General features: G+C 31.4%; 1 protein-coding gene across 1 annotated transcript; it reads right to left on the bottom strand.

Moving 5' to 3' along the window:
- On the bottom strand, positions 1-25,336 carry LOC127730733 (GDP-fucose protein O-fucosyltransferase 1-like). Its single transcript, XM_052239260.1, has 9 exons — positions 25,237-25,336; positions 19,849-19,966; positions 15,760-15,854; positions 15,129-15,297; positions 13,330-13,429; positions 10,202-10,398; positions 9,219-9,342; positions 7,857-7,959; positions 1-6,881 (listed from the first exon to the last, which is right to left on the bottom strand). Exons 2-9 carry the CDS (start codon positions 19,949-19,951, stop codon positions 6,720-6,722), a joined length of 1,053 nt encoding a protein of 350 aa, XP_052095220.1. The 5' UTR covers positions 19,952-19,966; positions 25,237-25,336; the 3' UTR covers positions 1-6,719.
- Positions 25,337-26,389: the final 1,053 nt, after the last annotated feature.

Genomic DNA, 26,389 nt, shown 5'->3' with positions numbered 1-26,389 from the left:
GACTTGTAAAATATTTATTTCCAGACATTCACTTATAAGGACAAATAATGTTCTGCATACAACAAAACCATTCTTGTTTTGTTTTAGGCTTCATCTGAAAAATTGATTTGCATTAAAATCTTGAAAACTGTACCAACATCAGGTAACATGTGATAAATGGATGTTTCATTAAAACTGTTTTCATATTAAGGTAGATAGGGTGTCTTCCTCCATCTTGAATTTTGAAATACCAGAAAACAATCGGTCTAGATCTTTAAGAAAATGTGCAAATTTTGAGAGTAGTAGGTAATTCATGTGTAAGAATTTTCATTTCAATATAGAAAATGACATGTTTTATCATATTTATGGTTGTATTTTACAAAAAACAGAATACTTTTGTTTGATTCAATTTTTTCCAACTTTGCCACATAAGGGGAGGCAACTCAAATGTAAGGGCAGATAATTCAGATAAAGTTACTTTTACAATAGAATGTGTTAGGAATTTACCTATTTTATTATGTAGCAAGAAACCGGATCCCGTGACCCCATTTTTTCTTTTTCTTATCTGAAAGCATTATATTAGAGCTATCTTCTCATATCTTGTCTCAAAATTCTATGGTGTAGTTTTCGTTTTATGGCAGAAAATTGGGTTTTCCATGCATAATCTATACAAAATGTGTCAATTTTGCACAACATGTAGCGTGAAAATAAGCCCCGTGACCCATTCTTTTTATTATTATTTTTAAAAAAGCATGATATAAACTACATTTTGGCAAATTATTAAAAAATTCTATGGATTATAATTTAGACACCCCATCTACCTTAAACTCTAAAAATCATTTTCTTCTGAAAAAAAAACCCCAAACCAAATAGCATATATAATAACTAACCTTTATCTCATGTATTTTTAATTAATACTAAAGAATGAACAATAAAAGTAAACATAATATATTCATTAATAGAATTTTATTTCAAAAATGAAAACAATATTTAATAGTTATTTTATGTAGCAAATCACTGAACATTGACTGATGATCTCTGCATCCCCATACTGCTGAAATACAGATACATCAGACATTGTAAATTGTAAGATCATGTCAGATTTTGATTTTATCGATAAAAATAATAACTGTAATTTTGCAGGTGTTGGCAGAAATCATCATCGTATTACAGAGGGTTCCTATTGGACTCTTTGTAATACCTGTATTAATTTCTATGTCAACCTTCAAAGGACCTCATTTTGTACATACAAGGCATCTGTCAATGATCTAGTATTTGTAGAATTAAATCTTGGAAAAGGAAAAGAATAAAGCAAACAAATATGCCTTTTGACTGACTTTTACTGCTTTGCATTTTTCTTTGTACTTGTTGTTATTACACCGATCAATGTCAAAGGTAACATCAACACTAACTTAACCCCAAGAGATATCTATGTGTAATCCATATATCAGAAACCTCAACAGTGGTTGTCAATGTAAAATACTGACTCAACTCATGTTTTGACCAGCAATTCATAGTATGTTGGCACTTGTCCATACTTGAGTGGTGACCTCTAGCTTAGATATTAAGTTTTTATCAACTTTGGTGGTGTCTTAACTAAAATTTACATCACATCTCCTTTTATTCATACCAAACTAACTTACATAGATAAGATCAAAGAAGGCTTTAGATGAAGTTATAAATGATTACTTATCCACATTACAATTATTGAATTTATGAATGACTACCTATACTAATAACAAGTGTGAGCACACAGAGATGTCTTGCCTGTGTATATAAGGATTATGGCTGAAAAACTTTAAAGTCTTTTGTGAGTTTTCATAGTAGATAAGGCAATCTTATATCTCTCATTTGCCATAGGCAGGACACAACATATAAATAAACAATAAAAGATATCTTCTAAAGATAAAAAGAGAAATAAAAGCATACAATTATAAGTATCTCATAAGTATCTAGGGAGGTTCTGACTAAAATTAAAGAACTTTAGTGAGCGCGCTCACATACCCCACGTCCCCACATTGTCATTGGAGAAATAAAATAAGTGTAAGAAAAAAAATTGAATCGTAATTTCCTGTCAATATGCACATCTACATAGTATGTCCTTATTATCTACGAAGTTTCATGAAATTCTGTGGTGTGGTTTCAGAGGAGTTGCGATGACAAACTGTTGCAGTAGTACATTGAAGCAAATAAGTTCAAAGGGGCGTAACTTCTAGAAAAAAAATTGAATCGTAATTTCCTGATGATATGCACAACTACATAGTATGTCCTTATTATCTAAAAAGGTTTCGTGAAATTCTGTTGTGTGGTTTGAGAGGAGTTGCGATGACAAGAAACAGGACTGACGGACTGACGGACGGACAGACGGACAGACAGACGGATGGGTCAAAAACATTATACCCTCTGCAACCCGTTGCATGGGGTATAATGAGTTTTGGGGTGAACATTAATGGATAGCTTATCAATGGCACAACAAAAGACATTTAAAAGGTCACCACATAGTCCAAAGCAATAAACAAGAGTCCTTTTTATACATTAAGCAGTCAAACTGTTTAGTTTCAGCAAATTCAACAAAGACAATCACAAATTTCCTTTCAACATTGAATACCTAAATATATAAAAAATATTTTTATAAAAAAGACGACCATTGATCAGGTTTCTAACTTAACATACAGAGAAGAATGCACAACTAATATCAGTTTAGCAATAGACTGTTAACAAGCATATTTGAGTCCAAAAGAGATTTTAAAAAATCCAGAGGAATTAATGATACGCAAGAAGAGTTACAACAATAGCATTATAAAAATAATCAGTTTTAAAATGAGAGACATCTAATGTTATATTTGCCTAGGCAGCAGCAATGATGCTGTTAGAGAACCACTTATACAAATATGCCAAAGATCGGGTTATTTAATTTTTTGTCACGCACAATCTGTCATAAATACATAGATGAAAGTCAATGAAGTCATTAAAGTATAAACAAATAGCAGAAAGATAAAACAATAGAATTAATAATATATTTACATTCCAAATTGAGTCTCAACTAGTTTTCTGCTCTTTGGTCGGGTTGTTGTCTCTTTGACACATTCCCTATTTCCATTCTCAATTTTATTATTAGAAAAATATTGCACAATTCATTATAGGAAAATATGCATGTTTTATTCACTTGCGAAAATTTCATTAGTGCTAATTAGGATTTCAACCAACATATAAAATAAAGGGGAAAAGCAACAGCAGACCACCTAGATCGCTGGAAAAAACGTGGAATAAAATTTCACATTCAATTGAGGGTTATGGCAGGGCAGCATAATACAACTACAGCATGTTGACAATGGAGAGTAAACAAGTGTATATTGAACAGATATATCATGTTAAGGAGGGGTATTTGCAAAAAATACCAGTCGAGAGAATGTTAAATTTCGCGAGCCGTAAGGCGAGGGAAATTCATTCTCAAGACTGATATTTTTTGCAAATACCCCTCAAGAACATGCTATATCTGTTTAATTACACCGAATGTTAACGTAAAAAACGCATTGATGATCGTGACATAAAACGCATTGATGATCGTGACATTACAATCGTCCAGTCGGATAGAGTATTTTTTGGCGATACCACGGCAGAGAGGGTAAGAAAGGCATATCCTTTTTACATATACCCCGGCGCTGTTAAAAATGAACGATATTCATTTGATAAAAGTAAATTGGTGAAAAATACACTGGCTATCAACCAATCAAAACCCAGGATTCTTACATAAGGTGTAATTATAAATACTAATGTGCATATTGTCTTGACTGGCACAAGACAATATGCATATTGGTATTTAATATATATGCTGGACACAATACTATGCTAGAAACTGTTAGTTCCTTGACCCATTCTTTTATAGGTATGGGACATTCAAAAGTTATGTAAAATCTGTTATTAACTAGATACAAAATAAAAACTTCTACGTATCAAATGAAGGTATGGCATTCTGTAAAACAAGTTTAACAGTACCACAGTCAAGAAAAATAACCTTGGAAAATCAGACATTTCACTGTACCAAATGTCACTAAAACACACTGGAAAAGTCTGTCTTGTATGATTTGCGTTAACAAAACAATCCTGGTTAAATTTAAGAGTTAGGGTTAGAGTCCATTCACCAGATAAATACTAATCCCATCTTTAAACAATACGTAATGAGACAAAGGTAAATAAATATGAGATCTAAACCATGGAGCCAGGAAAATCTTCTTAAAAAACTTAGTACTATGTATATAAATTGATAAGATCAAGAACTAATTTCACAAAAAATCTTACAAGAAAAAATACTTGTAAGTCATGAACATTTCAGTATAACTTACGATCAATTTTTATCATAAGATTTTTTGTGAAAAGAGACACAGAAAAATTTCCATTGTATGGTCATCGAACACCAAATAGCTTAACAAGAAAAGAAAATATTCCGAGTAAAGTTATAAAAATTGGTTAGTTCCTATGCAACTACATAATATATATTACTACATCAAAAATATAATATCAATCATAAACCATCTGAACTGCTTCTTTGAAAAGCAGAGGAAACATAACCTGAGTACAATAAAATTAAACAAAACCAAGCAGCCAAGACTCTATCCCTGTGTTAAGCACTTATACCAGACTTATTCTAATATCAGCAAAACATTACAAGAATGAAGAACTACAAATGCAACAATTTTATACACTATGCTGGGATTCTCTGACACAAATAATAAAACAGGATTTCATGTAAACATCCTACATTTAAATGGCTCTTGTATGAACTTCTTTCATTACACCAGTCAATTGATACTGTTTCACTTAAGCTAATAATTACATGATTGAAAGTTCAAAAGTTTGTAATTAGTAAATGTTACTTATTAGTTTTTATTTTCAGAAAATAAAATTAAAAATGTACCTCCTCAATTAAAAATTTCATAGGCATAAAACATCATATCAAACATTTCCAATCATAGAACAACGTTAGTACATGACAATAAATTGTACATGAAACATAAATGCCTTTGTTTGGCATATAAGAAGAATTTTAAAATCACAGAAGCACCATTGGTGCATACGCTAAGTTGTGATCTTAATGGATTTGTAGTAGTAGAAACAGATTTTTTGTGGAGTTTAATGATGACTGCAATGACAAATATGTCAACTATTGGGTAACAAAAAATTTCCCTAAATTTCAGTCTGTACATTGCTGTTGTAACATTGACTTTTGACCTCAAATCAAGAGGGGTCTTTTTCACTCCAAGGTGTATTTTCTAGTAAGGTAAATATCTGATTTATGGCTCTCCATCTCAATAGGTATTAAAGGATAGCATCAAGAAACCAATACTTTGCCTAAATATCAGTCTTTAAATAGCTGCTGTGACCTTGACATCTATCCTACCAACCTCTAAATCAATAGGGGTCTTCCTCACCTCATGAGGCAATACTAAACCAGTTTTGGTATCATTTGGATATATGGTTTAAAAGACAATCTCTTTGACATTTACCTTTGATTAAAAAATCTATAGGTATCTTATTCTTCTATGGGTCATTATCAAGCCAAATTTGGTAAAGATATTCCTTATGACAAAAGTTTTTTTCCAGAAACCAAAATTTTGACGCTGGATGCGGGATTTAAAACTGTCATCCTTAATTTGAAATTATAATTGATTAATTGTTTGATTGATGTTTGGTAAATGGTCCAAAAATATTTGTTATATGCCAACTGCGAAACTATAATGAATATAAAGATATAATCTTTGAAAGTGTGTATATGACTGGTCAAATAGCATCAAGGACATCAACCTTACTGGTATTTTTCTTCTAATAAGTTTTCAATAAAACTAAAATTACCTCATCTCACTTCAATCACTTACTACTGAGCAAACAAATGCACATAAAATAACTATTATTTTAAGCATTTTTAACAGCATGTTTTCTAGTATTCTAAATCAGTTTTTTTCATTAAATGATTACAATTTAACATATCAAAATGAATCTTTTGTTTATGTTTAACATATATAAATCAATATTACATTTTTAAAACTCCAGAATCAAAATTCAAACACTAAATCATTAAAAGTATCAAATTATACTCATGATTTTCATTTTTAAATAAACCTTATTTATTACACCTAATCAATCTTATTGAGTATAACAGGAATATAAAAATTCCAAGAGAGACTAGATTCCCTGTGCACGCTATAGTATAATAGATAACGAAAAAGCATGTTATAATATGTTTAAAAATTACATATCTTATTAAATAATAAAAATATAAATAGTAGGATATCAGGGGTATACCTGACTTAGACAGCAACCAAAAAAAATAAAACCAGACATGACATCTAAAGTTCAACATATTGACTCAATAATAACAAACTATCAAAACTATATGTCAAGTTCAAATTATCAACAGTCTAGATTATTATAAATAAATTAAACAAAGATCACTAAAGTTCTTTAAAGGACAAAAACATAATACACATAATGGGCATGTGGGTATGAGTAGTTGAGTTTCATACAAATTCATCAGATGAAATCAATTTAGTGATATCAATTACATTGAAAAGGATAAATTAAATGAAAAAAGATGGACGAATGAATACATAGGCAAATTGCATGAATATGATGTCCATCATACAAGAGCACTGTTGCATAGTACATGTAGTATTTCAAAAGGATGAAGAATGTTACATAGAAATTGGAATGATCAACAGAATTTCTTTGATGACTCGACTCTATCAGCTATATCCCCAAAATGATGTTGGTTTTTCCTTTACTAGTCGATCTCTGGTTACAGATGCAGTAAAAGATGACACACAGTTTCCTATAAAATGCTCAGATTTCTGTAATATTCCAATGTCTATAATAGGAAGGTGTGGATCTAAATGGACAATGTTGATCTGAAAAAAACCCAAACAAACTAAAACAATGACAATTGCTGATTCATTAGAACATGAAGAAGACCAATTTTTATAATTTTTTTTGTTGGGGGCAGGGGATTTGAAGCAAACATTTAATGTATATTTTCAATCATTCTTACAGAAGCAGTGAAATCCACAAGATTATGAATCCGTAAACCATGAAAATTGGAAAACATGTAGGTGACTATGCTGTGGTCAAAACAAAATTTAAAATGAACGCTGTGACTATCCCCAATATTCATAATTTTGCACCAGTAAAGGGTGGGCTAATTTGCTATCAAGGTATAATCACAACAGATGCAAAAGATAATGGTAATCTGGGATCAGAAATTAGATCTTGTCTCCAATGCTTAATATCTAGAAAGTACTTCTTGAAACTATAAGTAGCTATCATGGAACAAATATAGGTCATGTACTGCACAACTCTGTTACTGCAATCTAATTAAAATACAGATCCCACATCCACACTTCGCACACAAGGATCTGACGATGCTTTGACATACTTTCTATCATGAAGACTTTTTTAAGATCCTTGGGTTGAATTTGGAAGCAGAAATTTAAACAGAACTTACTGATGACAAAGATTGATAAATGAAAGAAATATTATTTAAAATCTTCTGAGAGAACAATTGCACAAATAGCTATACAAGAATCATTGCCGTGTTAATCTAATAAGATTTTTCAGATGAAGTTACTGCCCTACTAGTCCAGTTAACAACCTCTTCCCACCACAAGTCGTTTTGCCCAACTGATCACATGTTTCCTGGCTTGGGAATGACCCATAAAGAATGGCAGGGTTAGAATTCATTTTATTATCTTCAAACTATTCTAATAAAACTTTTCTGGAATACCAATGAATACTAAAACTTAGAATTAATTGTTAATATTGTAAAGAATTGATTGTTGGTTGATAAATGTCCAGAGACAAAAGAAAGATAAAGATAAATAACTTACTTCAGGACCTAAAACTCCTCTTAATTCATTCATTAAATTCCTCTGGTCTGTTGCAATGAATAAATGTTTGACTTTAGTTTCTTCAACAACTTTTTTGGTAAGTCTGAAAATCAGATAAAATGAGAATACATATTGAAATAAAAATAATGAGATGTGGTATGATTGCCAAGTTTTGATTATTCTAAAAGATGTCCATAAAGGAAATCTATCAGCCTTATGGCTAATCAAAAGTCATTGGGAAGTATTTCTGATTTTTATGAATATCAGAAGTTTAATAATAACAAATTGTTTCACATAAAATTTGGTTTTCTTGAAATTCTGCCCAAAGAATTTTGTTTAAAATTGAAAAAAAACTATAGCTGTGAACATTTCTGTATTAATGAAATGAAAAATTACAGGGGACCACTGGTTGGGTTTGTGGTCTATATCATTTAAATATTTGTGATGTATAAAATAAGTGCTATTCTAGAAAAAAATGTATGGGGGGGGTTGAAAGGCACTTTATATTAATAATACATGGGTATCAGAGCAACTTTTCACACTATAATGCACAATGATTTTCAATTACAATTATCTAGGCGGCAGGTGCTGAAACAAACTGCCTTCCACCCCCTCCATACATTTTTTTTCTGGAATAGCCGTAAATGAAAAGTACCATTTTACAACATGAAAACTGATTTTGTAGAGTGGCGTTATGTTTTTCTGGTGTGTGTGTACATCCCTCCATCTGTAAGTCTGTCTGTCTCATATCAGGTTAAAGTAATGGTTAAAGTAGGTTAACATTTTTAATTTAGGTGGTTTATACTCAATCTACATAAAAAGACTAGTAATTAACCTTACTGAAAAAAAGGAATATAGTGACCACATATATATTTGATTATTTTAAAATAAATGTTCATAGCATATCACTTTTAAATGAAACCCGTAGAACAGGATGCATTTGTTCGCCATTCCTTATGTGCATTTTATACATTTATAGATACACTGTACAAAATTTCAATTGATTATAGCTCTGAAAGTATAAATGCAACATATATCATTTTGTCAATATATGTATTTCAATGAGTTCAAATGCATATAAAATTTAATAAAAACTGAAATATAGCTAAATTACATATACTTTCCCTTAATCCCTTCACTACTGATATTTAGTAAGTTGTTTATTGTTCTCTGTATTGGGATGGAATTTCTATAATCTTTGTTAAAAGGCATCACAAGATCGTGATTGGATGGGGGAAAATGATAGAAAAATAAGATACAAGAAACATTAAGTACACAAAAGTTTCAAATATCAAATGACATGGATGTATTTATGACCAGGGGAGAGAATGACACTTCATTAATACCTTTATGGTACGTTACCTTAAAACTTCTGTTGTGGATGGATAGCAGAGATTTGCTGGTAGTTTTTCATAATTTTTATATCCAAGACATTGTGGTGATGCCATGTATCTTATCTGATCTTTGGCATGTTCACATGCTCTTTCCTATAAAATAAAAACAACAATTCATGAAATACAAGTTGGGTCAAAGGTCTCTAGATGGGGAGTATTATTTCGATCAAGGTTATCTGACAACAGTCTGTCTGACATAATCTCCTTATGACAGCTATAAATGCTCTATATTGTTTTTTTCATCTATTCTAAACAAAATAAGATTTTTTTTTTAAAAGAATCTTGCATACATTATTCCGATCTTGATTGATTCCAATTTGCCACATACTTTTAGAGAAGAGAATGAAAATATGACTTCCCATTGGGTTCAAGTAAAACCTAGGTGGCATCATTGCCTTTAGGTATCTAATCATCAAGAAACCTTAGCAAAAAGTCCCTAAATCATTGTTCTTGTAATATTTTCAACCGATTTAGCTCTGTTGTTTCACAAGTGAAAAAAATGGAATAATAACTTCAAAACTGCTCGTCACAGGCAAGTTTTTGATAGAAAGAGACAAAATGAAGAGTTTACATACCGGGACTTCCACACAATATTCAGTCTTAGGTTGATTAAAATTGGTCTGTTTAGTTTCAGAGAAAATAATACTGTAAATTTAGAAATTATTGCGTGCATTTATTATTGCTATTTTTCAAGAATGAACAAAAATGCGAGTTTAATCATTGCGCTTTTAGGAAAAGCTTTATACAGATATACATAACAGATATCAGAATGCGAGTTTTTATTTTTGTGATACTCAAGGAGTCGCATTATTCGCATTAATAAAAACCTCACAATAATTTCTGAATTTACAGTATTAACAATTGAAAGTTAAGTTAAATCCAACGAATAATAATGAATCTAAAGTAACCTATTTTATATTTTGTTGATCTTTATAATACAATCATATTTTATCCAATCTGCTCCATTGCGTAGATGTATACCAACATACAGATCATTGTTGAAAAGTTTGTGAATATGATGATCTATCTCGTCCTGTATCTTATCTGACCACTGTAGATATTTTTGTAGTGGAACATCTTTTTCTGCCACAGGGAAAACTGCTGGGGCACCTCGCAAAGCAAGCACTGGATACTTCTCAGGTGGATACCTTAACCAAAGATAATAAAAGTCAAGATCTATACAGATTCTACCACTGCATCAAGTATGATACGATATTTCTCCTCTTGAGGTTTTTTAAATGTTGAAAATTTTAACTGTCCAGAGTGGAGAATATTGTATTACACAAGATTCAGTGGTGGAATCTGATTCTCTTATGATTTTTAGACAATATGGAGACAAATTTTCAGTAATCTGCAAAAGCATGTGTTCTTTATATATGATGTCATCAGGCATGGTCACTTTTTTGTGACTCAGAATAGGAAATTCAGAATATAGCAAGAAAATTTGACGTCATAATTGAGTTTTGACCAATGAAGAACTGAGATCAAATAAACCACAGGTTTATTATAAACAAGAGTGCACATGCTAAAATGTCTAGCCAGCTAATTTTTAAATCATAATTGAATAATAATGATGAGGTCAAGGTCAAATGAATCATGCCAGACAGACATGTACACCGTGCAATCAGTCCATACACCAAATATAGTGGTCCTATTGCTAATAGTACCTGAATAACAGATTAATCCACAAAACTTAACATTGACCATTAAATCATGAAAATGAGATCAAAGTCATATGAACCCTGCCAGACAGACATGTACACCTTAGAATCATTCCATACATCAAATATAGTTGACCTTTTGCTTATTGTACCCAATAAACTGACAAAACCATGAAAAATTAACATTGGGCAATAAACCATGAAAATGAGGCTATTTCTCAGGAATTTTAAGCAAAAGGGTTTCTATATTTTGTGTATGGAATGATTGTAAGGTGTACATGCCTGTCTGGAAACTCATATGAAACCTGCCAGACAGGCATGTACACCTTACAATCATTCCATACACCAAATATAGTGAAACTTTTGCTTTAAATTCCTGAGAAATAGCCTGAACCACAAAAAATAAACATTAATCAATGAACCATAAAATAAAGGTCATGGTCAGAGTGCACACGCTGAAATGTCTAGCCTGCTTATTTCTAAATCATAATTGAATAATAATGATGAGGTCAAGGTCAAATGAACCATGCCAGACAGACATGTACACCTTACAATCATTCCATACATCAAATATAGTTGACCTTTTGCTTATTGTACCCAATAAACTGACAAAACCATAAAAAAAATTAACATTGGCCAATAAACCATGAAAATGAGGCTATTTCTCAGGAAAATTAAGCAAAAGGGTCACTATATTTGGTGTATGGAATGATTGTAAGGTGTACATGCCTGTCTGGAAGCTCAAATGAAACCTGTCAGACAGGCATGTACACCTTACAATCATTCCATACACCAAATACAGTGACCCTTTTGCTTAAAATTCCTGAGAAATAGCCTGAACCACAAAAAATTAACATTAATCAATGAACCATAAAATAAAGGTCATGGTCAGATGAATAAAATTGAGAATGGAAATGGGAAATATGTCAAAGAGACAACAACCCGACCAAAGAGCAGACAACAGCCGAAGGCCACCAATGGGTCTTCAACGCATCGAGAAAATCCCGCACTGAGGTGGTCCTCAGTTGGCCCCTTAATAAAATTGTGTACTAGTTCAGTGAAAATGGACGTCACACTAAACTCCAAAACATATAAATGAACTAAAATTAAAAAACATACAAGACTAACAAAGGCCAGAGGCTCCTGACTTGGGACAGGCGCAAAAATGAGGCGGTGTTAAGCATGTTTTGAGAGATCTCAACCCTCCCCCTATACCTCTAGCCAATGTAGAATAAAGAAACACATAGCAATGGGCACAGTAAAACTCAGTTTAAAAGAAGTCCGAGTCTGATGTCAGAATAGGTAACAAAAGAAACTAAGCAAAATGACAATGATACATAAATGAACAAAGGACTACTAGCAGTTACTGACATACCAGCTCCAGACCTCAATAAAACTGATTGAAAGATTATGTCTTCATCATATGAAAATCAAGTACAATCCCTCCCGTTAGGGGTTTAGTATCATACCATCATAAAATATATGAGAAGAACATAACCCGTATCATGCCAACAACTGGTTTTAGAATAAATGTGTTTATTTCCGATGCAAAGACCCTATGAGTGAATCAATATTAATACCAGAATATGCAATCCTTAATGACTTGACAACAGTATCGTAACTATATCCTTTCCGAATAAGTCTTTTTAAAGGTTTGGTTAGCTTTTGAGGTGACCTGCCAGTCTGACATGTACACCTTACAATCATTCTATACACCAAACATAGTTGACTTATCACTTTTAGTATCTGAGATACGGACTTGACCACCAAACTTTAACCTTGATCACTGATCCATGAAATGAGGTCGACATCAGGTGAACCCTGTATGACAGACATGTAGGCATTGCAAGGAACCCATATACCAAATATAGCTATCTTATTACTCATAATAATTGAGAAATTCACATGACATAAAAAATATTTGTTCAAGCAGTCGCTGAACCATGAAAATGAGGTCAAGGACAATGGACATATGACAGATGGAAACTTTGTAACATAAGGTATCTGTTTACAAGGTATGAAGCATTCAGGTCTTCTTCCTTCTCAAAAATAAAGCTTTTAACAAATAGTTTACGCCATGGCCGCCAGATTGTAATCCCTGTGTCTCGCATTCTGCGACTTTAATAGAAGGCAAGGCAAAAAATAATCAAATGATTGGGAATAGTATAAATCGAATAAGAATTAGATAAATAAATGTATATATAAAATCTTTATGCATGTGTTTACTCTGAAAACTTTATCTCTGAAACATTTCCTATCAGAAGTTCCTCTATTACCATGGCAAACTTAAATGCTTAACTTTTATAAAATGTTTAAAACTATTATTGTAATTATTCTGCTCATTCTGGGTGCAATCATTGTCAATAAAATATTTGTTTGTCAGTTTCACTCTTTCTTAAATTATTTTTGCAAACTTACACATCCATAAAATTCTGTGTGTCAGCATAGTATGCTTGTAGTGGGTGAATCTCATCAAAATCAACACCATATTCATCCCAGAAGTTGGTGAATGGATTACCTACAAAATATACAACTCAGTATTAAAACATCTGATTATTGTAAACTCAGAAATTAATGCCTGCATTTTTTATTGCATATCCTTGACCTCTGGCAAAAATATGAAATCTAATTGATGTGATTTCAAACTTTTATGAAGGAAAATCGCAACTGAAATTATGAATGCGAGTTTTTATTATTGTAAACCTGATGCTTTCGCATTTTATGCACTAACAAAAACATCTCAATGATTGCTGAATTTACAGTATACTGTTATAAAACTATGCTAAAAGAATGCCAATTTTGATTGTTTACAGATGTTTAGCCTGTAAAGGTAAGATCCTGTCTCCTGACCCATCAAAAGATAAATCAAATAAATATCCACAAAGAACAAGGATGTATATAAAATCAGGCTGTTTTGCCTTCATATCAATTATTATGATCATGGAAAGTATAGAACAAAAATTAAATTTTCCACAGATAAAATGGAATTCAATGTTTATTTCATTTGTAAAAATGACCTTCCTAAAGTATGGTATAAAATATCCTTTCACTTTCATATATGTTTCACTTGCCCTTAGTGTCAGGAAGTTCTTTTGTTAAATGTTCCAATTTTTGTAATAGAAAACCATATCCCCTTTCACTTATTTACCTGTGATGTGGGTCACACAGTTGAGAGTTTACTTCATTATTCATTCATCACACCTATTAAGACTGTGAATTTTTTTTTTGTTTAGAGTTCATCATTTTTAAACTACTTTGTCATCATGTATATTGGATGAGTACAATTTTGTGGAATAATCATTTGTTTGTAGGTTTTTTAAATTGTTTTTTTTTTCAAACTTTCACTGTAATAAATTAATGATAATATACTTTTTTGTTTATTTTTTCATGAACCATGTCATCTTAAAAATGAGTACAGTGTGGTTTAACAACAAGACTTTCAATTTAAAAGTACAAACTGTACAATTATACAATGAAACCATCTCAAGGACTAAAAAATTTGTTAAGAATATACAGGTTTAAAATACATAATATATCATAATCATAATATACAAATGAAAATATTGATGACTGTATAAAGGGACTTTGGAGTCAGTCTGGTTTAGACAGGTTTCTGGTTGTCAGGATAGGGTTGAGACAAGTTTCACTGTACAACAATTTAATAGTCACTGAGGAATGTTACCAATAGTAAATATTCCATGGTATGAAATTAATGTAATGTGGCTTTAAAACAAAGACATTCACAGTAATTAAATGGGGTATTGTTGTCATTTTAAAAGATTTGCCATACAATTAAAGGTTTATAGCACAAATATTGGTGAATAATATCACTCATTTAATAATTTAATTTTGGATGTAACGCGTCTTCTGATTGGCTGACGTTGTTTTGTTTATCAGCTCATAGACATAATTTTGTCATGTGACCGTGACGTCATCAACGTTTTTTCATGGTTTACTCAGGTTTAAAATGGAATTTAGAATTAAATTATAAGAAATGACTGTAATATTTTTTCTGTTTTTACATAAAAAATGTGGTGCACACTTTAAAATAACCCGCTACGCGGGTTATTCAGTATGCACCACATTTTGGATGTTATTTCTTCATAGACAGAAAAAATATTACAGCCATTCATTAAATATTCCCAAATATTAGTGTAATAACCATGTAATATACAGTCAATATTTTGGAAATTCATTCTTAATCATGTAGTTAATACCATTCTTCATTTCACAAGTTCCACCCCTTGGTGCATAACAAAATCCAGTTCTTTTCCCTACAGGCCAGTGTTCAGAGGCAAGTTCTGCCATAAAGTCTTCTGCTAATATAACTCTGTGATATTCTTCTAATGGTTCCACTTTAAACCATTCATCAAATGGTACGTTTATCTGGATAAAAGAAGAAATTGTATACATTTTGTTTTCATATGGAAAGGGAGGCAACTACAAAATAAACTACAAAAATAAAGAACAATATGTCAGTTATGTTATGTCTTATCATAGCAGTCTATAAAATAATTAGAATGAAAAATGATGTTTCAATATGACAATAAAAAAAAACAAAAAAACACAGCTTATTAGAAATCTGGTGTTCTTTCAATAGTAAGCATTGCTTAACAATCTATAAAACAAACAAACTTAAAATCGATATGTAGGCCTTATGCTTCCTCATATCTTATAAAAATGTCAAATGAATATCCCCATTGATAAGCAAGTTTTCAATAAAATGTTATTTCAAACAATGATTTTATCACAAAAACTTTCTTTCATTAACACTTACATAGGTTAAATAATTGGTATCACATCAGTGTTAAAGATTTTTATCAAACAGCTAATCAATACTGGCCTTACATATGTTCTAAATGCTGGTAAAACAAGAGTACGATTGACTGCCTTAGTAAATGATAATCCTCCGAGAAAATGGTCTGCCTGATTACCAAATCTTCCTGTGTATATAACAAATAATGTTAATCATACTCATTGTCCCAACAAAACAAATTAAATCAATCATTCATATAAAAAAAATAACCAAATAAATACTATTTGCTAAACATGTATCCAGTAGACAAGTATTGTCAATACAATTATTCTTCTTCTTTTAAATAATGTAGTTCTATCAATTTTCTTCAAGCCTATTAGATCAAACAATGAAATCATAAATTGGAAAATAAAGAAATAATTAAAATCATAAGTAACATTCTCTTCCTTCATAATATTTTAAGTCAAGATTGTAAAACAATATTTTAAATAAAAGACAGTCTGAGACCACCTTCAAACAACAACAAGCAACTTTGAACTAGTATATACCACCTACAATTGCTCTTTGATTCTACTATAAGTATTTGGCTAGTTATAAAAGGGATATGACATAAATATGAATTACAGTGACAAATAAAGTTTAACATTGCAAATATTCTAAGTACACTTTTATGTTAGAATCACCAATTTGTTACTTTTGTTAATTGTATTTATGCTTGCACTTTTATTTTAATATTATTATAAAACCAGTATAGAATTAAAAGTTTTTCCTGTACTGATTTTATCATATCTTTTTCAGTACCTTTGAGATTCAATTATTCCATTTGTCTAGATCAAAAGGGGGAGGGTTGAGATAAAAACAATCAACACTCCCTTGATGCTGTGAGTCAGCCCATTTTACTTGGTCATAAAAGAAATCCAGCATATCAGTACACGGTAATTATTACAGTAAATCATTTCTTTATCAAATTTCTTCAAAGTAGTTTTTGGAAGTTCTCTTTTCAAATAATGAAAAGTATCTACATGCATCTTGGTTAAAAATCTCTAACTATTGTAAATCTTATGATAGCAGAATTTTGTCATTTAACAGACACATGATCAAAATTGAAATATAAAGCTTGTGAATGTCAACTGATCCAATTTTTTTTAACTGAGATTTAATTATCTCCCTTTTGTACAATGTATATTTAAAAAAAGTGTGTGAAATCATCTTTGATACGAGTACAAAGCTTGCATTGAATTATATTCAATTACAGAAAATACTATCTTAACGTCTTATCCACTGTTTAAAAATTATATCTTACCTTTTTTTACTTCAAATTGTACAGGCCAACAATTTATAAATTTTCCTAGATTTTAGGACTTAGGATATATGCAAGTGTATTTGATTAAAATAGTATTCTAATATGATGTTTTACAAAATCTTTGAGTACACATTCTTGGTAAAATACAAAACTACTGTATGCCAGCTGATCTGCAACGTCAGGATTTGTTTGGGCTGTTCAAATCATACTTCCACGTCTTTTGCTGTTTATGAATGAGTTACCCGAGATCAATCTGTGTAAACGACGTCACTGAACGATTGACTCTTAACTGTGATGTCAGAATATAAGCCTTCTACCCGAAAACCCATGAATGTAAAAGTCCTCAGAAAATTGAAACATTAACCATCGAAATGAAAGCCCATTTTCTTAAATAAAAGTAAGATTTTTAAAATTTGTTCAGAAATCAAGTTCAAGTTACTATACAAATGAAACCGATATAGGTATAAAATATTTTTTGTGGTTTGAATAGACAAATACTTTTTTGGAAGGAATGCACATCCAACCTTCTTCATTGGACAGTGTAACAAAGATTAATTCCTTCTTTTCCGACAGAAACGCATACAATAATTCATTTTCATGGTCATTTTACTTTATCAAAATTTGTTTAAGTATGTTATTGTAATTTGTTTAAGCTTGTCATTAATTCAGTTTTCTCCGTCTTTTACGTCTTTTTTATTGATGTAAAAGACGTAAAAGACGAAGAAAACTGAATTAAATAGTGTGTTCAATTACAGGAACAGCAAATACTTGCCTCTAGAGGCTGCCCTCCACTTTAAGCGCTTCAATTCAAAAGAATTGCTGTCTTTGTCCTATTAGAAATGCAAACAATTAATAGGGGCTTGAATTTATATTGATTTAACCAGGGGTTGGCCTTTTATGCCGATATTTTACCCTTCAATATCTCTAGTGGTAAAATATTAAGCATAAAGGGCCTTCAATATAAATTTATGCCCCATTAATTATTTCCCAATTAATCTGCTTTACTTAAAATCTATTTTATTGTTACATCAAAGGGTGATTTACCTGACAAAAAGTAGGTTATAGATGATGGTGTTTTATACTTTATGCACATCTACAGCTCTGGCTGATTTAGAGCTTGACACATTGTTAAAACAGTTGTCTATTGTTGAAGGTTGTACTTTAAGATGTTTTCGTCATTGGGTTACTGTCTCATTGAGGTTTATCACACATCCTTTTATTCTTAATTTCTATCACATATGAATTATTTGGAGATAGCATTTATGGATTGGAATCTTAAGCCAAAACTTTAACAAAATCTCTTATTTTTGAAGTATTTTTTTATACTGTTCAACAGTAGCATACTGAAAAGTTGAGGTTCCTAAAAGCCTGAACTGCTCACCTTGCCAAACTATTTATTCTATTTATAGGCAAAAAAGTTAAAATTGTTGAAACATTTCCTATTAAGGGGAATAACACCTATACTGTTCATTTTGGAAGAAACAGAATAATGTGTTTCTTGACATTTAGAACATTTTTCTCACTGTCAGATTTGCTCTATCTAATACAAATTCTTATATGGGTGTATAGATGTTAGACATCTTGCATCCATGTTGAATGGTTGACAAAGACAGTATCAAAAATATAACCTTTATGAAGACCAATGAACAATGGAATGAGGTCAAATGACTGCTGCCAGAGACACATGTTTACCTTACAATAATTCAATTGAGTGAATTTGTTACTTATGGTAACTAAAATACTGACCTAATCAGAACAACTGAATGCTGACTGCAATGGCTGAACCATTAATATGAGGTCAATAACTACTGACAGAAACTAAGGATCATATGCCTATTAAAAAATATGGTGTACCAAGCTCCTCTGATTTCTGAATTATCAAGACTTAAATAATTTCTTGTCATTCTATGTCATTAAAACTCAACAAAACTTTGACCTCCTTATTGAAAACTGCACATCAGTCATCCTAAAAGCCTTTTGTAATCCTTTGATAATCTAAAATTTACAGAAGAGTACAGACTATATAGAATGTAAACAATATAATATCTTTTAAGTCATCAGACTTACCTGTACTGTTAAATAAAGCCCATCAGTATAGAAGAGTCTACTAAAGCAGTAGTCTCAGCTGAGTATAGAAACATACAAATTAGTGATTCATTGTAAGACAACTTACACATACAAAGACAGAAAAATACATAGCCATTTTCATAGTAAACAAACTTACCCATACACAAACAGAAAATACACATAACCAAGTAAACAAACTTAATTACCCATACACAGACAGAAAAATACATAACCATTTTCATGGTAAACAAACTTACCCATACACAGACATAAAAATACATAACCATTTTCATGGTAAACAAACTTACCCATACACAGACAGAAAAATACATAACCATTTTCATAGTAAACAAACTTACCCATACACAGACAGAAAAATACATAACCAAGTAAAAAAACTTTCCCATACACAGACAGAAAAATACATAACCATTTTCATAGTAAACAAACTTACCCATACACAGACAGAAAAATACATGGCCATTTTCATAGTAAACAAACTTACACATACACAGACAGAAAAATAGATGGCCATTTTCATAGTAAACAAACTTTCCCATACACAGACAGAAAAATACATAACCATTTTTATAGTAAACAAACTTACCCATACACAGACAGAAAAATACATAACCATTTTCATAGTAAACAAACTTTTCCATACACAGACAGAAAAATACATAATCATTTTCATAGTAAACAAACTTTCCCATACACAGACAGAAAAATACATATCCATTTTCATAGTAAACAAACTTACCCATACACAGACAGAAAAATACATATCCATTTTTATAGTAAACAAACTTACCCATACACAGACAGAACAATACATAACCATTTTCATCCCAGTGATGGGTGGCTATAATACCAGTAACAAACAGTAGTGTGACTATCCATACCCATAAAGCCATGTTTTATATATTGATCTGTAAAAGAATTCACTCATTTTATATATAATAGAACATGTAAGTCAAAATGTAGGTAATTAACCATATCTGTCATGAAATTTGAATCACATTAGAAGAGTAGTTACAAAGGAAATATCTAAAATGATTTCAATATTAACAACAGCTGACACACTTAAATGTCTCTGCATTATTTTCATGGGAAATGATTGATTGATTTGATTGTTGGTTGCTTAACATCCAGTGGCAATCATGGGAATTGAATTTTCAAACTTAGGTCTTAAGAAACCTTTAATGTGCACAGGGTACATGTAAATGCAATGAATTCACAATAAATATGAAATAGTTACATCAGCCGTGTATAAGTTCATAGATACAGACCTAAACCAAAAACTTTAGACAAAGAATACATATAATTTAGTCATAATTTCAGATTTTTATAAAAGTTTGTATGCATTTAGAACTGCATTAAATTTATAAAAAATATGTATAGCTTTTGTAATTCCAGAGATAAAATTAATCAAAAATTTGTGAACTAGATCAGTCATCACTGACATGAATATCAACATGTGATTTACTAGGGATGGGATGCAAAATTCCAGCAACAGCTGATAATATGGGTCATCTGATAATTATTTTTCAGTCAGACCGAAATATACATTGTATATATATCATCTTGTGTGATGATATGGGTCAAGTGATTTACTAGGGGTGTGATACAGAATTCAGTCAAGGGTTATATTGATATCTTTATGTGTGATAATTAAAGGTTTACTGTAAATTCAGAAATTATTGCGTGCATTTATTATTGCGATTTTGTTATTTTAGACTGCAATGCGATTTTAATTTTTGCGATATTGAGAAAAACCCTGTTTAATTCATATCAAAAATTTCAAAATGCGAGTTTAAATTATTGCAATTATTACCCTGTCGCATTTTTCGCAATAATAAAAACATCACAAAAATTTCTGAATTTACAGTTTTAGATATCGCTAGATACTAATTTGAGTTTTTTCATTTCAATATAAAAATTATAAATAAATGAGCCTTTGACATGTTCATTATCATCATTGAAATATAATGATAAGAGTTAATTCTTGAAAGTCTTTAAACCTATTTGTCTTATGATTAAAAAGTTTGCTTGATTGGAGAGTTCTGGACGATTGGAATCCACAAAATCCAATGGAAGATCAATAAATCAAACAGAACTGCTTTGACTTTCCAAATGCACTAAAAGAAAAGGTGGTGCAGAGAAGGGAATAGAACAGTTTGAGATACAATTATCTTTAGTGGAAATGCAGATAAAGTCAACTTCTTAGAGGCAAGACAAAAATCTTGTCAAGTTTCATAAAATTCCATGAAGGGTTGTCAAAAGTTATTTACATCTAAAAATTTTAACCACAGAATGAACCTTATTGTTGATGACACCAAAGGCCCCGTCAAACCAATATCTTTCTAAATTTACATAAAAGATCAACCTTAACTACCCAAAACACAGCCATAATAGACTCTTTGCAGATATCAGTATAATCTACCAGTCAATAAAATCACAAAAGACTGCCTCATACTCCAAGACAATCTTGAACCTGCTATACAATCATGACAATGGGAACAAGACTGGATTATGTCATTCCATCCTCACAAGTGTAATAATATGCAATATTAATATCAACTTAGAGAATTCCAGTTTACTCTAACTATAACAAGCACGGCTACATATAAGAACCTCAAAAATGCAAAATACCTACATTTGTAGGTACATGTATACACTTTCATGTAACCTAAATAGAAACATGCACATCCAGCAAACTGCAATGAAAGCAAACAAATCTCTGTGTTTTATCCAAAGAAATTTAAAGGTACAATCAGAAATAATTAAGGAAATCCCTTAAAAAACATTAATATTAAAGGCCTTAATAAAAATTTTGCTGCACTGTTTAGGACCCTCGCACAAATTAAAACATAAGATCACTAGATCAAGCAGCACAGTGCCATGCAGCAACAAAGACACTCAGAAAGTTTTAAATATTCTTGCTTTTCTAAAGCCATTTTTATTTAAAGACTGGAATTAAATACACTACAGCTCGGGTGGATTTTGCTTTGTCCACCGGCCCACCATGGGAGTGGGCACCAGGTGGGCAAAATTTGTACCTTGTCCACTCTCCCCACCTGTAGGAGTGGGCATTCAATTTCTTTTGTTTCATCTAAAGACTTGCAAGTACAATCACTTGAAAAAAGCAGATAAGCATTTGTAATCAATATTTTTACAAAAAAGAGATTATAGCTAGAGTGGGCACGGGTGGACTGCCCATGGTGGGCCGGTGGAAAAAGCAAAATCCACACGGGCTGTTGTGTAGCTACAGAAATTACCAAAAATGCTTCTTTAGAAAATTTCAAGAATGCCCTCACTAATGAGGTGCTCCTCAATACTTACACACCTGCAATAAAATTGAGAATGGAAATGGGGAATGTGTCAGAGACAACAACCCAGAAAAGAGCAGAAAACAGATTACCTGCTATTATCTTAATAAAAAAAAATTGAAAACCATACAAATGTAATTCTAACAAGAGTGCACACGCTGAAATGTCTCGCCTTCTTTACTAATCATTGATATTATGTTGATAGTTCTAAATATAAAGCTTTACTACAACTATCACATAAACTTAACATGATCCAAGAAAATGAGGTCAAGGTCATATAAACCAAACAAGAAATACATGTACACCTTACAATCATTCAATACACTAAATATAGTTGACCTATTGCTTATAGTTTCTAAGATACAGACTTAACAAAGAAAACTAAACATTGACTAATGAACCATGAAAATTAGGTCAAGGTCAGATAAACCATGCCAGGCAGACATGTACATCTTGCAATCCTTCCATACAACAAATATAGTTGACCTATTGCTTATAGTAATAGAAAAACAGACCAAAACACAAAAACTTAACACTGAGCAATGAACCGTGAAAATGAGGTCAAGGTCAAATAAAACCGGCCAGACTGACATGTACAGCATAAAATATTTCCATACACCAAATATAGTTGACCTATTGCATATAGTATTAGAAAAAAAGACCAAAACTCAAAAAATTTAACATTGACCACTGAACCATGAAAATGAGGTCAAGGTCAGAAGACACCTGCCAGCTAGACATGTACACCTTACAATCATTCTATACACCAAATATAGTAGACCTATTGCATATAGTATAAGAAAAACAGACCAAAACACAAAAACTTAACTATAACCACTGAACCATGAAAATGAGGTCAAGGTCAGATGACACCTGCCAGTTGGACATGTACACCTTAGAGTCCTTCCATACACCAAATATGCTAGACCTATTGCTTCTAGTATCTGAGATATGGACTTGACCACCAAAACTTAACCTTGTTCACTGATCCATGAAATGAGGTCGAGGTCAAGTGAAAACTGTCTGACGAGCATTAGGACTTTGCAAGGTACGAACATACCAAATATAGTTATCCTATTACTTATTATAAGAGAGAAATTAACATTACAAAAAATCTTAACCTTTTTTTCAAGTAGTCGCTGAACCATGAAAATGAGGTCATGGACAATGGACATGTGACAGTCGGAAACTTCGTAACATAATGCATCTATATACAAAGTATGAAGCATACAGGTCTTCCACCTTCTAAAATACAAAGCTTTAAGAAGTGAGCTAACGCCGCCACGGCCGCCGACGGATCACTATCCCTATGTCAAGCTTTCTGCGACAAAAGTCGCAGACTCGACAAAAACAAAAGAAAATAGTAAAAAAATTATGTTATTCTTATAACATGTATAAATAAAGTTAAAAAAAAAAATATTAAACAAAACATTCTAAAAGTTATGTTTTGTTTTCTAAATTATATATTTGGTAGCTTTATACCAGGCATGTGCTGGAAAGTAAGCATCAGTATGTTGATGGTTTTCTGTGATTGATTATTTGATTGTTGGTTACTTAACGTCTAGTGGTTCTGTGATTAAAGAAGAAAAGAAGAGCTTCTAGAAATAAGAAGATATGTGGTATGAGTGCCAATGAGACAACTCTCCATCCAAGTCACAATGTGTAAAAAGTAAACAATTATAGGTCAAAATACGGCCTTCAACACGGAGCCTTGACTCATACCGAACAGCAAGCTACATGTATAAAGGGCCCCAAAATGACTAGTGTAAAACAATTCAAACAGGAAAACCAACAGTCTAATCTACATAAAAAACAAGAAACACTTATGAACCACATCAACAAATGACAACCACTGAAACAGGTTCCTGACTTAGGACAGGTGCAAACAAATGCAGCAGGTTTAAACGTTTTAACAGGCGCCAACCTTCACCCTAACCTGAAATAGTAGTGTAACATTACAACATAGAAAGACACACTATAAAATATCAATTGAAATGGATTAACTCAATCAGAAAGACCTATAAACATACACTAAACAAATAAATTTTATCTATGACACAATGTCAAAAAGACAACTATAACCTTGTCTGTTTTAGGGAGCTACAATTTGATTTTTATGGGGGCTAGGATGAAATTTGAAAAAAATAGGTAGGACAGGAGTTTTGAGTAAAAAAAAGGCAGGATGAGACACTTGCAAAAAAAAAATCAGGATGACAATTTGGGTAAAAAAAAGTCAGGATAAACTGTAAAAAAAAAAGGCAGGATCGAATAGAGTGAAAAATAAAAAGGCAGGACAGAGATTACAACTAAAAAAAAATTAAGGACAAAATTTCATCCTAGCCCCCCCCTCCCATAAAAATCAAATGGTAGCTCCCTTACAAGAAAAAAAGTGGTCTTCAGATTATGTTTCTCAGGACATGTAGTTCTGTGTTAAAATTTGAATGACAGGCAATGTGTGATAAAGGGGTAATACTTTAGTGGCAATCATATTTTAGTGATTTAATCTGGGACTATTATACTAAATAGTTAGTATAATAGTCCCAGATTTAATCTATATGTTTCAGTCTTTTACAGTTTCCACTGAGACTACTATAACACAGGTACAAGACAAGATTTTTTAATATATATGTATATTTACTGATTGTATTCATTATATATATATATACATATTAAAAAATTCTCGTCTTGTACCTGTGTACTATTACACATGTTATAGAAGTCTCAGCCTCAGGCTTCATCCATCATTTCCGCATATGCAATGATATGCCCGCATTATGATATGGCACTTTACTATCAACTTGTAAGATAAAAAATGTGATGACAAAAATAACTAGGGCCTAATCGGTGAGAAATTAACTATACATTCTAACCCTATCAAATGTTGCCTATGTGGCACAGTGGCCAGTGCAAGAATGAACTTGATTTGTACTAGCGGTTTCCAAGATAATTGATGATATGATGGAACTATTGGGGACAGGGGATGTAAACTGGTATCGTTACTGTTTCTTGTAGCTTCTTCTTTTCTGTATAAATTTCCTTTCAAAGGAACACCAAGGATTAGTGCAGGTATATCAATTTTATATACGTTACTGTTTTTATTATTGTTCCATAAAGAAATACCTGAATAATGAAATGTTTTCTTCATTAAATCAGATTTTTGTCAATCTAGAAACATATTTACAACGACAGTAGTCATGATTTCACAAAAGAGAATACATTTGATGAAATCCGGGACATATATAATTCAGTATCAATTATGGACTTTTGATAACTTTATGTAATATTATAATACATGTCTCTGATGAAACGATTTAAAATAGCTCATAAATGTTCGAATCTGGAGCATAATTGGTAATACATATATACACATCTACACTCAAATATTTAATTATACGATTCTTCCACAGGCACTTGTCTCAGAAAAAAAATTCCTGTTATATTAAGGTATTTAGGAAATTTTTTTCTGAGACGAGTGCTGTGGATTCTTCATAGTAAGCTAACTAAATTATTTAAATACTCAAAACGGGAAACTTTGATAATTGCAGCCTCTTTAAGTTTTAAAAGTGGCAAAAGCTTTTGATATTGTAAACCATCCAATTTTATTATCAAAATTAAAAATGTATAAGATTGATACTCTTTCTTTAAAATAGTTCAAATCATGTTTATCAAACAGGTCTAAACAACAACATATCTTCAGGTAAAGAAGTAAAACTTGGTGTACCGCAGGGCAGTATTCTATGCCCTTTATTATTTCTTTTATACATTAATGATCTCCCACTTCAACTAAATCATACAAAGCCTGATTTGTATCACTTAAATACTCCTCAAATTCCGTTAATGACATATGTGATAAACTTAGTGACGATATAGCAACTTTTAAAATATGGTGTGAAAATAATAATATGATTTTTAAATATTGAAAAATCCGAATCTATGTTAGTTGGGTCACATAGGAAGCTTCAAAGCATACAAGAAACATTAAAGATAGAATACAGAGGAATTATTTTACAAAATATAAACAGT

Source organism: Mytilus californianus, unplaced genomic scaffold, assembly GCF_021869535.1.
Source record: "Mytilus californianus isolate M0D057914Y unplaced genomic scaffold, xbMytCali1.0.p SCAF_1, whole genome shotgun sequence".
In the NCBI taxonomy this organism is placed as follows: Eukaryota; Metazoa; Mollusca; class Bivalvia; order Mytilida; family Mytilidae; genus Mytilus; species Mytilus californianus.
Note: the sequence above shows the minus strand (reverse complement) of the source record. Positions and strands in the feature narration are given on the sequence as shown.